Source organism: Bos indicus, chromosome 20 (assembly GCF_029378745.1).
Source record: "Bos indicus isolate NIAB-ARS_2022 breed Sahiwal x Tharparkar chromosome 20, NIAB-ARS_B.indTharparkar_mat_pri_1.0, whole genome shotgun sequence".
Lineage (NCBI taxonomy): Eukaryota > Metazoa > Chordata > Mammalia > Artiodactyla > Bovidae > Bos > Bos indicus.
Window position 1 is genome coordinate 29969502 of NC_091779.1, and position 14590 is coordinate 29984091.

General features: G+C 39.3%; 1 protein-coding gene across 1 annotated transcript; it reads right to left on the bottom strand.

Moving 5' to 3' along the window:
* Window positions 1-1765: 1765 nt before the first annotated feature.
* MRPS30 (mitochondrial ribosomal protein S30) lies at window positions 1766-14191 on the bottom strand. The gene is made up of 5 exons (XM_019983060.2): window positions 13576-14191; window positions 10896-11041; window positions 9464-9569; window positions 7584-7760; window positions 1766-5205 (listed from the first exon to the last, which is right to left on the bottom strand). The coding sequence occupies exons 1-5, from the start codon at window positions 14162-14164 to the stop codon at window positions 4916-4918; spliced, it is 1308 nt and encodes a 435-aa protein (XP_019838619.2). The 5' UTR covers window positions 14165-14191; the 3' UTR covers window positions 1766-4915.
* Window positions 14192-14590: the final 399 nt, after the last annotated feature.

Consider the following 14590-nt stretch of genomic DNA (forward strand, 5'->3'; position numbering starts at 1 on the left):
GTGATGCAGAGTTCATGACTTGTATGATTCCTGTTTTTAAGAATTTCTGACACTTTCTGTGGTCTACTAAACAATTTTGTATACATATTCTATCACATTTTAAAAGATCTATTTTGTTTGTAAGATTAAAAATTTTATTAAGTCAAATTTACTAATTATTCCTCATTTTTAGTTACTTCAACTTCTTAAGACTAAGATTTACTTTAAGTAACATTTCACACACTGATTACAATCTGTAATACAAAATGACATTTTAACACTAGATCCTTTTTGTTGCCTTGAATTGTTTGAAATTATAGGTGCTCACCCTGCTTTATGCTTACTTTTGCCTAGTATGACTTTGTATACTCATTTATTCATTTTGAATTCTCTATTCATTGGTTCCTCTATTAAATCACGTGCTAATCAACTACATTTTTAATAAATTTGTAAGAGACTTGGATGGTCTGATATTTTTTCAACTGTCCTAACCTATCTATATATTGGGGCTTCCTAGGTGGCACTAGTGGTAAAGACCCGCCTGCCAACACAGGGAAGTAAGAGGCTCAGTTTCGATCCCTGGGTTAGGAAGATGCCTTGGAGAAGGAAATGGCAACCCACTCCAGTATTCTTGCCTGGAGAATCCCATGGACAGAGGAACCTGGCAGGCTACAGTCCATGGGGCTGCAGAGTCAGACATGGCTGAAGCAACTTAGCAGGCGCAACATATTTATCTAGACTAGTCTAGATTTCTTCTGATGTAATGTTTCCCCCAGAAGTCTAAACAATGCTACATTGTTCCCTAATGTTCAGTGTTATATGCAAATGTGATACCAACTAGATTTTGTTTCTTAGTAAACAACTTTTTTCTGGAAATGCTTTTAGAAAACACCCAATTTGGGGTAAACCAAGTAAACACCAAATTCCCAGGTAAATCTTGAACTTTTCACCTTCATTCACAGATCTATCCACTTACTCTTCTTCCTGTTTTTGGAAAATGCCATCTATCAAGAACCAATTCAAATGCTATTTGCTCCAAGGAAAGCTCCTAGGATCCATGCCAGTCAGAATTAACATTTCCTGGGCTTCCCTGGTGGCTCAGACAGTAAAGTGTCTGCCTGCAATGCAGGAGACCTGGGTTCAATTCCTGGGTTGGGAAGATCCCCTGGAGAAGGAAATGGCAATCCACTCCAGCACTCCTGCCTGGAAAATCCCATGGACGGAGGAGCCTGACAGGCTACAGTCCATGGGGTCACAAAGAGTCAGACACCACTGAGCGACTTCACTTTCACTTATCTGAATTTATACCACTGATACACTGCTGTAGCACTGACTAGATCTATAGTGTATCTACCAGACCCTGGAGTCAGACCACCTTGGTTCAAATTCTAATCCTGTGTCTTTCTAGTTGTGTGACCTTCAATAAGTTGTTGTGCTCTTTGTGTAACACATCTGCAAAATGAGAATAACAGCACCTAGCTCAAAAAAAATTTTGATGATTAAATGAGCTGATACCAATAAAGTAAATGATGCTCTAGAATATAGTAAGAGCTATATGAAGCCCTGACATGTATGCACAGGTGTGTTTGTGTAATATGTGTGTTCTACACCATTTGTAATGAGAAAAATTGTCGTGAAAGAGTAAAACATGTGCTACCACAGAGGGAGAAGTATGCAATGGATGGGACAATTAAATGCAATCTGTTTAGACAAGTTTGTGAGATTACTCTGTTTTATGGAAGCAGAAATCAAAGATGGTAACTCAAATTGTCCAAGGTTCAATTAGTTAGAAAGTGAGAGCCCAGACCAAGAGAAATTTTATTTGGAGCTTGCTAAGGTTGTGCCCTCTACATCTGCATTTTCTTTTTACATGAAGGATGAAGGAGAATGCAATATCCAAGTTGGAATAAACAGGAACAAGGGTAGGAAACAATATTCCAAGCTTTGGAAACAGATTAAAAAATTAAAGTAAACCTGGAACACTTGGCACCATGTGTCACAAAGTAGGCACTTGGCTGAAATGAATTATTAATACAACTTTCAAATATTATTCTTTCAGTTTAGCAATCATTTGCAGTAAATAACCCCTTCTAGCTGAGGCATCTGTTCCATATAACTTGCTCCATTTCCAAGACCTCTGTCTTGAAAGAATGGGAGGAAAGGAGGGAAGGAAGAAGAAAGAAAAAATAGTATTTGTCATTAACTACAGTAGAGAGGTTATATAAAATATTATGTGTTAGCAAAGTTATACAAACGTTAACTAGGGGGAATTCCCTGGCAGTCCAGTGGTTAGAGCTCCATGCTTCCACTGCAGGGAGACATAAGTTCTATCCTGGTTGGGGAACTAAGATCCTGAATGCCACACAGCATAGCCAAAAAACCAAAAAAACAAAAAGCAAAACCAAGAGCAACAACAAAGGTAATTTTTGGATGAACCTTAATTATTAGCAAGAATAACAATTTTACCAACTGACAACTGATTTTGAAACATAGCAAATCTAGTTTCCCAATCTTTGGGACAGAACAAATGCAACTAGCAGAAACATATTAATGTTACTTCTAAGGTCTAAGAACCTAGGTTGCATATAATTCATCAGGTGTATTACTCATCATCTGTGAAACCTTATTAATGTCAGTTTAACTCTCTTGAGTCGGTTTCCTATTTGTACAAAACATTGTTCATGTTTTGGAGGGTTTGTGTAGGGATCTAAAACTCTGTGCCATGTTATTACATAAATATTTTTAAAAAACAACAAAACATGTACATATTCTCAAGCATTTGAATGACTGTCTTTATATTACTTTTAAAACCACAGAAAATGCAGCGGGACCTGTGCAGTCTTCCAGGGAACAGAACTCCTGTATCCCCCATCTCTTATTTATAGAAAAAGCTTTAGTCTCCAAGGCCTTCCCTGAGTTCCAAACAGCAAATTCAATCAGAGAAATGAGACAATATAGAAACAAGCAAAAATAGTCAGACAAGACAATGCTCAAAATACCACACAATTGCACTCATCTTACACACTAGTAAGGTAATGCTCAAAATTCTCCAAGCCAGGCTTCAGCAATATGTGAACCGTGAACTTCCTGATGTTCAAGCTGTAATTAGAAAAGGCAGACGAACCAGAGATCAAATTGCCAACATCCGCTGGATCATGGAAAAAGCAAGAGAGTTCCAGAAAAACATCTATTTCTGCTTTATTGACTATGCCAAAGCCTTTGACTGTGTGGATCACAATAAATTGTGGAAAATTCTGAAAGAGATGGGAATACCAGACCACCTGACCAGCCTCTTGAGAAACCTGTATGCAGGTCAGGAAGCGACAGTTAGAACTGGACATGGAACAACAGACTGGTTCCAAATAGGAAAAGGAGTATGTCAAGGCTGCATATTGTCACCCTGCTCATTTAACTTATACGCAGAGTACATCATGAGAAACACTGGGCTGGAAGAAACACAAGCTGGAATCAAGACTGCAGGGAGAAATATCAATAACCTCAGATATGCAGATGACACCACCCTTATAGCAGAAAGTGAAGAAGAACTAAACAGCATCTTGATGAAAGGGAAAGAGGAGAGTGAAAAAGTTGGCTTAAAGCTCAACATTCAGAAAACGAAGATCATGGCATCCGGTCCCATCACTTCATGGCAAATAGATGGGGAAACAGTGGAAACAGTGGCTGACTTTATTTTTGGGGTCTCCAAAATCATTGCAGATGGTGACTACAGCCATGAAATTAAAAGATGCTTACTCCTTGGAAGGAAAGTTATGACCAACCTAGACAGCATATTAAAAAGCAGAGACATTACTTTTTCAACAAAGGTCCATCTAGTCAAGGCTATGGTTTTTCCAGTAGTCATGTATGGATGTGAGAGTTGGACCATTAAGAAAGCTGAGTACCAAAGAACTGATGCTTTTGAACTGTGGTGTTGGAGAAGACTCTTGAGAGTCCCTTGGACTACAAGGAGATCCAACCAGTCCATCCTAAAGGAGATCAGTCCTGGGTGTTCATTGGAAGGACTGATGTTGAAGCTGAAACTTCAATACTTTGGCCACCTGATGCTGCAAAGAGCTGACTCATTTGAAAAGACCCTGATGCTGGGAAAGATTGGGGGCAGGAGAAGGGGACGACAGAGGATGAGATGGTTGGATGGCATCACCGACTCCATGGACATGAGTTTGGGTAGACTCCGGCAGCTGGTGATGGACAGGGAAGCCTGGTGTGCTGCAGTTTATGGGGTTGCAAAGAGTTGGACATGACTGAGAGACTCAACTGAACTGAAGACAAAATAAAACAGTCATAAAACAAAGTCAAAGAACTTTAGTTCCTCCTTGAGGGTTATAGTTAATATTCTGAGACCCCAGCCAGGTTGGAATCAGGTTGATAATGTTGACTCCCAAAATACCACCTGATTATCTCATTACCATCCAATCAGAATAAGGTCCACAATCTGATCAGGCACCCTGCTTCCCTCCTCCTTCCCTAGCATAAAAGCTAAAATTCTATCTCAAATTAAAATCATTCTTTAGGACATTAATTTGTCATCTTCTCAGCTTGCTGGCTTTCCAAATAAAGTCATTTTTCCTTGCCCCAACTCCTTGTCTCTCAGATTACTGGCCTATCATGCAGTGAATGGTATGCAGTAAGTGATATGCGCTTACACACAGAAACAAATAACACCAAGTATTGAAGATTATTCCATTAGTCTCATCAGTTAGCCACATATGAATGAAATTATTTAAATCAACATACTGTATCTAAAATTAAATCTCTTAGTACTTTGAGCAAAATGAAAGGTCTAATCACAGGTTAACATAAAGAAACATTTGTCTCAAAATCAATGTATTTACTATTTAACAGAAGTCTCATTGCCAAAATTCCTTTTATTGTTCCTTCAGTGAAATTTAAGTATTCCCAAAGCAAATGTTTTTTCTTAATTTACCAACAGCTGTGCTTTGTCTTCTTCTGGTCTATTTAGTAGAAAGTGAACTAACTGAAGTAAAACGTCATCATTAAAACCTTTGACATCATTATCTTCAATTGTTTCATAAAGAGGCATACTTTGTGTTCCCCAACATATATTTTTACGAGGGTTGTTTTGATCAGCTTGCGCAGTCAGTGCTAAAGTGTTTAACTGGTAACAGAAAAAGGAGAAGTATTTTCCATCCGTGATCACACCCTGGGAGACAAAAGGTCGAGTAACGTCTGCTTCACTCCAGAATCCTGTAGAAGAAAAGTTATGCTGAAACTCATATACAGAATATATTTTACCAAAACAAAACACACACACTAGAGGATATAAAATACCTCCTATAAACTGGATATTTTACCTGCCAAATTTCTAAAGATCTCAATGTTTTCGCTATCTTCTCCATCCTAATTCTATATTCCATTTCTGCATCAAGAACTATTTCCTTCCTTCCAGGAGCCACAAAGTTCATGATACACCTTTTCAACAACTTTGGACTTCATCAGATTTCAACCTTAACTCACTTCACCTAAGAAGAGAAGTGAGGTCCATTTATGCAGAGGTCTCCACGTCATTATTCACCAACCCTAAATACGTTCAAATTTCCCTTATACCAGCAGCATCTACCACCCAATAACCAGTACAGACATTTATTTCACCAAATCTACAAAAAAAAAAAACCCTCAGAAAAACCCTTGACTTTCTAAGAACTTCAACCATGTAGTTATCAGATGAATTCTGTCTTAATTTATAATTCAAAATCGGTTTTATGAGTTGTTTTCATTCTGCCTAGTGTATTTTATGTCATCATAAGGTTCTAGGATATCTGAATATCTTTATTATTCAAATTTTCTGGCTGTTTCTTGGTCCAGGCTGACTAGCTTTAATACTTTTAAATTCAAGGGGCATGCAGTAAGTTGTACATTTTGCCACATATATATTTTATATCAACTTTAATGAAGGCAGCCAATAAACAGTATTGTTAAAATACAGAATTAATTATAATATAAAAAGAAGTACTTTATTTTTCATGAATAAACTATGCCATTCTAACATCTTCAATAAAGTTTCCTCTTAATTTTTCTGATTGTCTACTTGTATTCCTACTCTTGTCTAGTTAGTTCTATTATAAAGACATAAGTCAACAATTGTGAGTATGAGGTTAAAAATACATATACAAAGGAAAAAAAAGGTGAGCCTGGCAATAATTAAATCACTGTTAAAACTCCTCCTGGATGTTTATATAAGAGTAGCAGCACCCCACTCCAGTACTCTTGCCTAGAGAATCCCATGGACAGAGCCTGGTAGGCTGCAGTCCATGGGTTCGCAAAGAGTCGGACACGACTGAGCGACTTCACTTTCACTTTTCACTTTTATGCACTGGAGAAGGAAAAGGCAACCCACTCCAGTGTTCTTGCCTGGAGAATCCCAGGGACAGGGGAGCCTGGTGGGCTGCCGTCTATGGGGTCACACAGAGTCGGACACGACTGAAGCGACTTAGCAGCAGCAGCAGCAACAACCTAGGTATGCATTCTATTACTTCTGGTTTTGTAACAAAAGTTAAGTGGCTCCCAATGGGCTCTGAAAGTCCTCTGTGACATGCCTCCAGCTCCCTCTATCTCACTCCAGCTCCCTATCTTCATTCTCCCACTCCCTTTCTTCATCAGCCTTCATGATGTTCCTTAAACACTTCAAGTCTGTTCCTACCTCAGAGCTACCTGTCATTCCCTTTGTCTGGAAGTGTCCTTCCCCCAAGTTTATGCAAAGAGGGCTCCTCATCCTCAGGTTTCTGTTCAAATGAAAATCTTTAGAGACCTCCCTTGAATTAACTAACTCTAAACGTCTAAAGTGATTCTACCCCATGCCTCATTTATACCTGTACCCTATGCACATTCTACCCTCCATCTAGTATATTCTCTTCAGAGCATCACCACTAATTGGAAGATTCCCTGAAGAAGGGAATGGCTATCCACTCCACTATTCTTGCCTGGAGAATTCCCATGACAGAAAAGCCTGATGGGCTACAGTCCATAGGGCCACATAGAGTTGGACATGACTGAAGTGATTAATACTTTCTAAAACACTACATGTTTACTATCTTTTACTATCCCTACTATAATATAAGCTCCAGGAAAGCAGGATCTCTCTCATTCAACACTGTATCTCCAAGGCCAACAGTGCCTGGTATGTAAAAACCATAAGCCATTAACTGAATGAACTGTCTCCCAATCTACACCCTAGATATGGTCCTCAAAGAAATTATACATGATAACTGTGATTTAATCTAAAATTTAATCCATAAAAGCAGTTCATTTTCTAGTTTCAGAAAGCTGTTATCATCCAGAGTTGATTCAGTTAGCTAGTCTTTGAAATATTTGAGAATATCATCAGAAAAAAATGCATTCACACAAAAATGGTCAAAGTAAAAGATGATGGTAACTACCAAAGTGTCACTAACCAACTACAAATGTAAAATATTTAATTATGGATTTTAAAACAATTGCATTGTGTGCTAATGCAAGTTTTCAAAATGTTAAGATTCTACCTACGTTTTAACCTAAAGAAAATAATTTGACCTGCTAAATTCTTAAAATGTTTCCCAATAACATTGATGCCATAAAACTAGTTTTACCTTGATACATAGCCTGTGCTCCAGTCCAAGCGAAAAGGCTTGCAATAGCATTAGCTCTAAAAATGACTTCTATCTGATCAGCACAGTTTTGTTTCAAAAGCCGTTCCCTTTTTAATTTGTCAGGTAGCAGATGAAACTGGGTATGTCCATAACAGAGTGGATCTGCTGTCTTTGTTCCTGAGAGCAAAATAAAAACATTTCAGATGAAACGCACAAGTAGGGAATCTAGAAACACGTCCTCAGTATTTACTTCAAATGCATATATCTCTACTCATTATGTGATCAGCACTCAAAATATACGAATAGAAAGCTTGGTTTACTTATTGTTTATAAAAAATTTCACCTGAAAGTACAATCTGCCAGCTATCATCATCAATCCAAAGAATATATGTAAAATTTATAATTCCCTATTATGTCAGTTTTCTCAAACTCCTTGGTCATCATTGGGCAATTTGTTATTCTCCCGGTCATATTCACCAAAGGATGCAAACATTTCATAACTTTAAAAACTTTCTTTACAATGCTGACATTCTTGATTTTAGTGGAAAGTGTTTTCAACCAAAAGTTCCCCATAATTCACTCTCCAAGACCACCACAGTGATTGATATAGGATTGATAAAACAGTTCTGGAGGACCAGCATACAGCTGCTTTCTTAAAAATGTTTTTCAGTCAGCTAGGAATTAATAAACAGGGAAAAAATAGCCAAAGTGTAAGCTGCATGAGGGCAGAGACTAATTTTTATATTCCTGATGGTTATCATAGTTTGTTACACAAATGGGAGGCTTTTGTTGAAAAAATTCAATCACTACCTCAAATTCAGCTCTATATTTTTTCATTTTTGAAAAAACATACTTTTCCATATAAATAACAAATAAACAAAGCATAACATGTATAACTATTTTTTATGTTTTTTAAATTATGGTAAAAGTCACATTAAAACATACTATTTTAACCATATTTAACTGTATAGTTCAGTGGCACTAAAGGGATTAATCTCCAAAATAAACAATTAGCTCATGCAGCTCAATATCAAAAAACAAATAACCCAATCAAAACATGGACAGAAGACCTAAATAGACATTTCTCCAACAAAGGCATATAGATGGCCAAAAGTCACATGAAAAGATGCTCAGCATCACTGATTATTAGAGAAGCGCAAAAGAAAACTACCATGAGGTACCACTTCATACCAGTCAAAATGGCTATCATCAAAAATACACAACAAATGCTGAAGGTGTGGTGACAGGGCAACTTTCCTACACCGTTGGTGGGAATGTAAATGGATATATTCACTATGGGGAACAGCATGGAGATTCCTTTAAAAATTAAGAACAGAAATACCATGTGACCCAGCAGTCCCACTCCTTAGCACATATCTGGAGAAAACCAGAACTGCAAAAGATACATGAATCCCAATGTTCATAGCAGCACTATTTACAAAACCAGGATGTGCAAGCAACCTAAATATCCTTCAACAAAAGAATGGATAAAGAAAATGTGGTGTGTTAGTGTGTGTATATATATATATATATATATATATATATATACACATGTATGTGTGTGCGCATGTGTGTGCAATGGAAAATTAGTCATAAAGAGGAAAAGAAATGTGTCATTTGCATGGACCTAGTGACTTTCAGGCAGAGTAAAGTTAAATCAGAAACTATAACTGTTTTTTAACCTTAAATACTGTAATTGAGTAGAAACATAAAATTTTAAATGATAAGTTGAAAGAATATTTTCTTTCAATTTTCATGTATATTGCAACCTGAGATGAGTTACATTGCTCATGGACAGGCTGAACTTCTCAGTCATCAAAAATTAATTATGCAAATTTGCACAGGACACTTTGAACACATTTATTAAACGAGAAACTTACCAATAAAGATGGCATTTTCATATTGCCGTTTGAATAATGGGAGTTTGTCTGGCTTACAATTTTTAACAGGGACTTCTACAGGTACAGAATAATCCAGTGGCACAAACTTAAAGAAAAAAGTCATAAGTAAATTCACAGCAACACTAGCATATATTTTACTCACATTCTTAATAGTTAAAAATCTTAAATGATTAAACTCTACCATCTAATGATGGGCCAAATCTAGCCAGCTAACTGTTTTTCCAAATAAAGTTTTACTGGAACACAGTCATGTAAATTCATTTATATATGGTACAGGGCTATTTTTACATGATAAGAACTGAGAATGCAACAGAAACTTATGGCCCCTAAAGCCTAAAATATTTACTATTTGGACCTTTGCAGAAGAAATGTGTCAACCTCTGACATGGACAAACAGATAATATTCAGAATACACTTGCTTTCTCCAAAAGAACTGGATACCTGTAAAATGAATACTTCTAGCTGTAAAAATGCGATTTACAATGAGATAGGATAGTTCACTATAAATTATAATCATAAACTATCATCAGCATTTTTATATTGAGAAAATGAAAAGATTTGTATGGTCCTAAAACCTGATGTCTTAACCTCACTTAAAATTATTACCTGACCTCTGCAGAATATACAGTTAAAAAGCTGAAAAAGCATTTCAGATGAGATGTACTCCAAATACACTTGAAAGGAAAGGGCTCTACCCAAAGCTTTTCACCCTTCCTAACCCATTACCTAGCACAGGGGTCCCCGACTCCTGGGCTGTGGACAGGTACTGGTCCACGGCCTGTCAGGAACCGGGCTGTAAAGCAAGAGGTGCGCAGCAGGTGAGCAAAGCCCTGTCTATATTTACAGCTGCTCCCCGTGGCTCACAATACTGCTTGAGATCACAAACAACAGTGGTCTTAAAAATATGTTTGAGACAACTTCAAATCTCCATATGTTTAGGCAAGGCAGATTATCAAACCGCCACTTCCATTTTCCATATCAAAAGCCTACTTCCATTTCCAACATCCTATCTTTGTGAAGCAGGGTTTTCTGCAGTGACAGTAGGCAAAACGAAATTACAGACAGGACATAAGCAACATACTTCTGGTGTCACGGTCTCCCATCACCCCGATGGGACTGTCCAGTTGTGGCAAACAAACTCAGGGCTCCCACTGACTCTGCATTATGGTGAGTTCTATAATTATTTCATTATATATCACAACTTAATAATAATAGAAATTAAGTGCACAATAAATGTAACACACTTGAATCATCCTGAAATCATTCCCCACCAACTCCTGCCCCAAGTCCAGGGAAATACTATCTCCCACAAAAACCAGTCCCTGGTGTCAAAAAAGTTAGGGACCACTGACCTAGCATGCTGATACTTCCTCTTCAACTGTCCACAGACACATAAGCAATACATCCTTACCTCAGGGAGTTGTCTGGATATTCGAATCTGGTTGTGTGGTTTATCGTTTATTTGGTATCGCACAGCATCAACTCGACCTTTCCGATGACCACCAGGAATAATTTCTTCACCTCGCAACCAGTAGAAGTGAACTGGGCGGTTACAATCTATCAAAAGATATTCAAAACATTTTTATCTGATAATCTGAATAAATCTAGTTATTCTCAGAATACCAGGCTCAGCAATACAGAATTTAAGAACAACTGTGCTAATTGAAAATACACCAAAAGTTACCCTTTGGTATAAATTAAAGTTTGAATTATGTGATAACTTAAACAATCACAACATAAACATAAGGCTTAAACTATTATTCTCTACCTGTGCCACAGTGCATTAAGCGTGGTGACCAAAGAAGTTTCTTTTTTTTTTTTTTTAATTTATTTTTTAAATTTTATTTTATTTTTAAACTTTACATAATTGTATTACAAAGCCACAGTTATCAAGACAGTATGGTACTGGCACAAAGACAGAAATATAGATCAATGGAACAAAATAGAAAGCCCAGAGATAAATCCACGCACATATGGACACCTTATCTTTGACAAAGGAGGCAAGAATATACAATGGAGAAAAGACAATCTCTTTAACAAGTGGTGCTGGGAAACCTGGTCAACCACTTGTAAAGAATGAAACTAGAACACTTTCTAACACCATACACAAAAATAAACTCAAAATGGATTAAAGATCTCAACGTAAGACCAGAAACTATAAAACTCCTAGAGGAGAACATAGGCAAAACACTCTCTGACATACATCACAGCAGGATCCTCTATGACCCACCTCCCAGAATATTGGAAATAAAAGCAAAAATAAACAAATGGGACCTAATTAACCTTAAAAGCTTCTGCACATCAAAGGAAATTATTAGCAAGGTGAAAAGACAGCCTTCAGAATGGGAGAAAATAATAGCAAATGAAGCAACTGACAAACAACTAATCTCAAAAATATACAAGCAACTCCTACAGCTCAACTCCAGAAAAATAAACGACCCAATCAAAAAATGGGCCAAGGAACTAAATAGACATTTCTCCAAAGAAGACATACAGATGGCTAACAAACACATGAAAAGATGCTCAACATCACTCATTATCAGAGAAATGCAAATCAAAACCACTATGAGGTACCATTTTACACCAGTCAGAAGTTTCTCAGTTAAGAATAAACACAAAATAAGAGCAACAGCAATCTCACTAACCAGATATAAAAAGTTTAGTAAGAGTCACAGCTGTCTCATGAATTACTAATTCAATCTTCACAATAATTCTCAAAGATATGTATAAGTTTTAGTATTAGTCACTCAGTCCTGTCCGACTTTTTGTGACCCCATGGACTGTAGCCCACCAGGCTCCTCTGTCCATGGGATTCTCTAGGCAAAAATACTGGAGTGGGTTGCCATTTCCGCCTCCAGGGGACCTTCCCAACTGTACATAAAGGTTGCCATCATCTCCATTACATACAAGAGGAACCTAGGTCTTGAGCAGATTAAGTCAACTTTCCCAGGCCATCAATCATGAGCAAAAGTCTGTGATGTTTCCCTGGAGACCACTTCATTCCCAACTGGCAGGGAAGTAACAAGCACACTACAAGACTCAGTTGAACATACACCTACAGTTATAGTAACATTAACTCAATAAATATTTATTAAGATACCTACAGGGGTAGCAGATACAAAATAATGAACGCTTCAGAAACACTGATCTTTAAAATACTATCCATTAATTATTTTTCAACCCTGCTTTTAACAGTAAAACAGAAGTTTTACTGTTTATTGGAAACCCAAAATGAATGGGTTTGAAGCCTGTCCTCCAAATCTACTAGCAATAGGTTCTTTGACTAAATGCACTTTATGACTCTGTGCTTTGGGTTTGTTTGGTTTTAATGAATACAGTGCTACCTACTGTAAAGTTATCGCAAGGATTAAATTTGGCACATATAAAATACAGAACAAGGTCAGGCATACAGAAAGTGCTGAATATACGTTAGGTATTTTAATCAATACCATCTTTAATCTTAACAGTTCTATAACCAAGTGGTACTATTATCGTATTCTCACCTTGAAAATAAGGAAAAACTAGGCCAAAATCGGTTTATAAACCGCCAAAAGGTCAGTAACTTGGTGGAAGAGCGAAAAGGCAACCCGAGGTCTGTCCCGCTCTCTAGGAGCCCCATTTTTTAACCAACACTACTCTTCCATTTGGCTGGACCTTCACTAAGCAGTACAGTTAGTAAGTGGAGGCACAGACACGGCAACCCAGTCTCCGGACGCGGCCCCTAGCTAGGAGCGAAAGGACTGGGAAAGAACTGACCAAGCAGAAAGAAATGAAGAGGGGGCAAATTTGGCCCAGAGAAAGACCTTACCAGGCTTCCCAGGTGGCGCTAGTGGTAAAGAACCCGCCTGCCAAATCAGAAGACAGGAGAGCCGGCTCCATCCCTGGGAGGGGAAGATCCCCTGGAGCAGGGTACAGCAACCCACTCCAGTATTCTTGGCTGAAAAATTCCATGGACAGAGGAGCCTGGCGAACTACAGGCCATGAGGCAGCAGAGAGTCGGACACTACTGAAGCGACCTGGCACGCAACCACGCACCCACGGTCCCCTACTATCCCCACCTCCCCCGCCCCGAAAGGCGGCCCGAGGCTTACCGAGGGCGGCGGCAGCCAAGACGGGATTGTAAGCGCTGAGCAAGCCGGTGAGGGAAGGTACCAGTTGGTCCAAGAAGGGTGAGGCGACGGCGTAGCGTTCCTGGTAGATGGGCGCACGCTTCTTGCGCCGCAGAAAAAAATGCTCCTGCAGGAGACAGTCACAGACGGCCGCGCGCAGGGCAGCAAGGTCCACAACCTGCGCGGGCTCCCGATCTGGCTGGGCCTGCGGCGGCGGTAGCCCCGAAAGGAACACGGTCTTGGTGAAGCTCTGGTACCAGCGGTCAGCGTTCAGGGCGAAGGTCTGCGGGTAAACTACGTATTTCTTGAACTGCATCTTGGTAAGAATTCGCAGCTTCTCGTCCACTGACTTGGCCGCGTGCACCGTGGCCTGCCATCGCTCCACTCGCCGCTGCCGTGCCGCCTTGCTGTCGGCAGTTAGGGAGGCCACGATCGGCGGGTAGCGCGCGACTGGGGCCGCCTTGACATCTGATCCGGTCACTTCTGGAGCCGTGACGGCGGCCTCGGCCGCGGTGTGCAATGACAGCCCTGGACTACGGAGCACAAACCTCCAGCACCTGGTCGCCGCCATCTTTTTTCCTGGGGTTCCGTCCCAGAGGTCAACTTTAGCAATTGTCCCTGCCTTCTTGCCGTAAGAACCAATCAAAAGGTGGAATCTGAGCCAGTTTGGGGCGGATGATTCTTAGTGGGCTTGAGAAACCTTACGTCATTCACTTCTTAGCCAATCATAGAGCTTCTACAGCTTGGTTTTTTTCGTGAACCTAGGAGTTTGTTGGTGAAAGGAAGAACTCGTGCACCGATAGGCTTTCCGAGATGTGGCGGGGAGGTGTGAAACTTTTAAATAGGGTATGCTGCCGGTGAAGGCAATGGCACCCCACTCCAGCACTCTTGCTTGGAAAATCCCATGGACGGAGGAGCCTGGTGGGCTGCAATCCATGGGGTCGCTAAGAGTCGGACGCGACTGAGCGACTTCCCTTTCACTTTTCACTTTCATGCA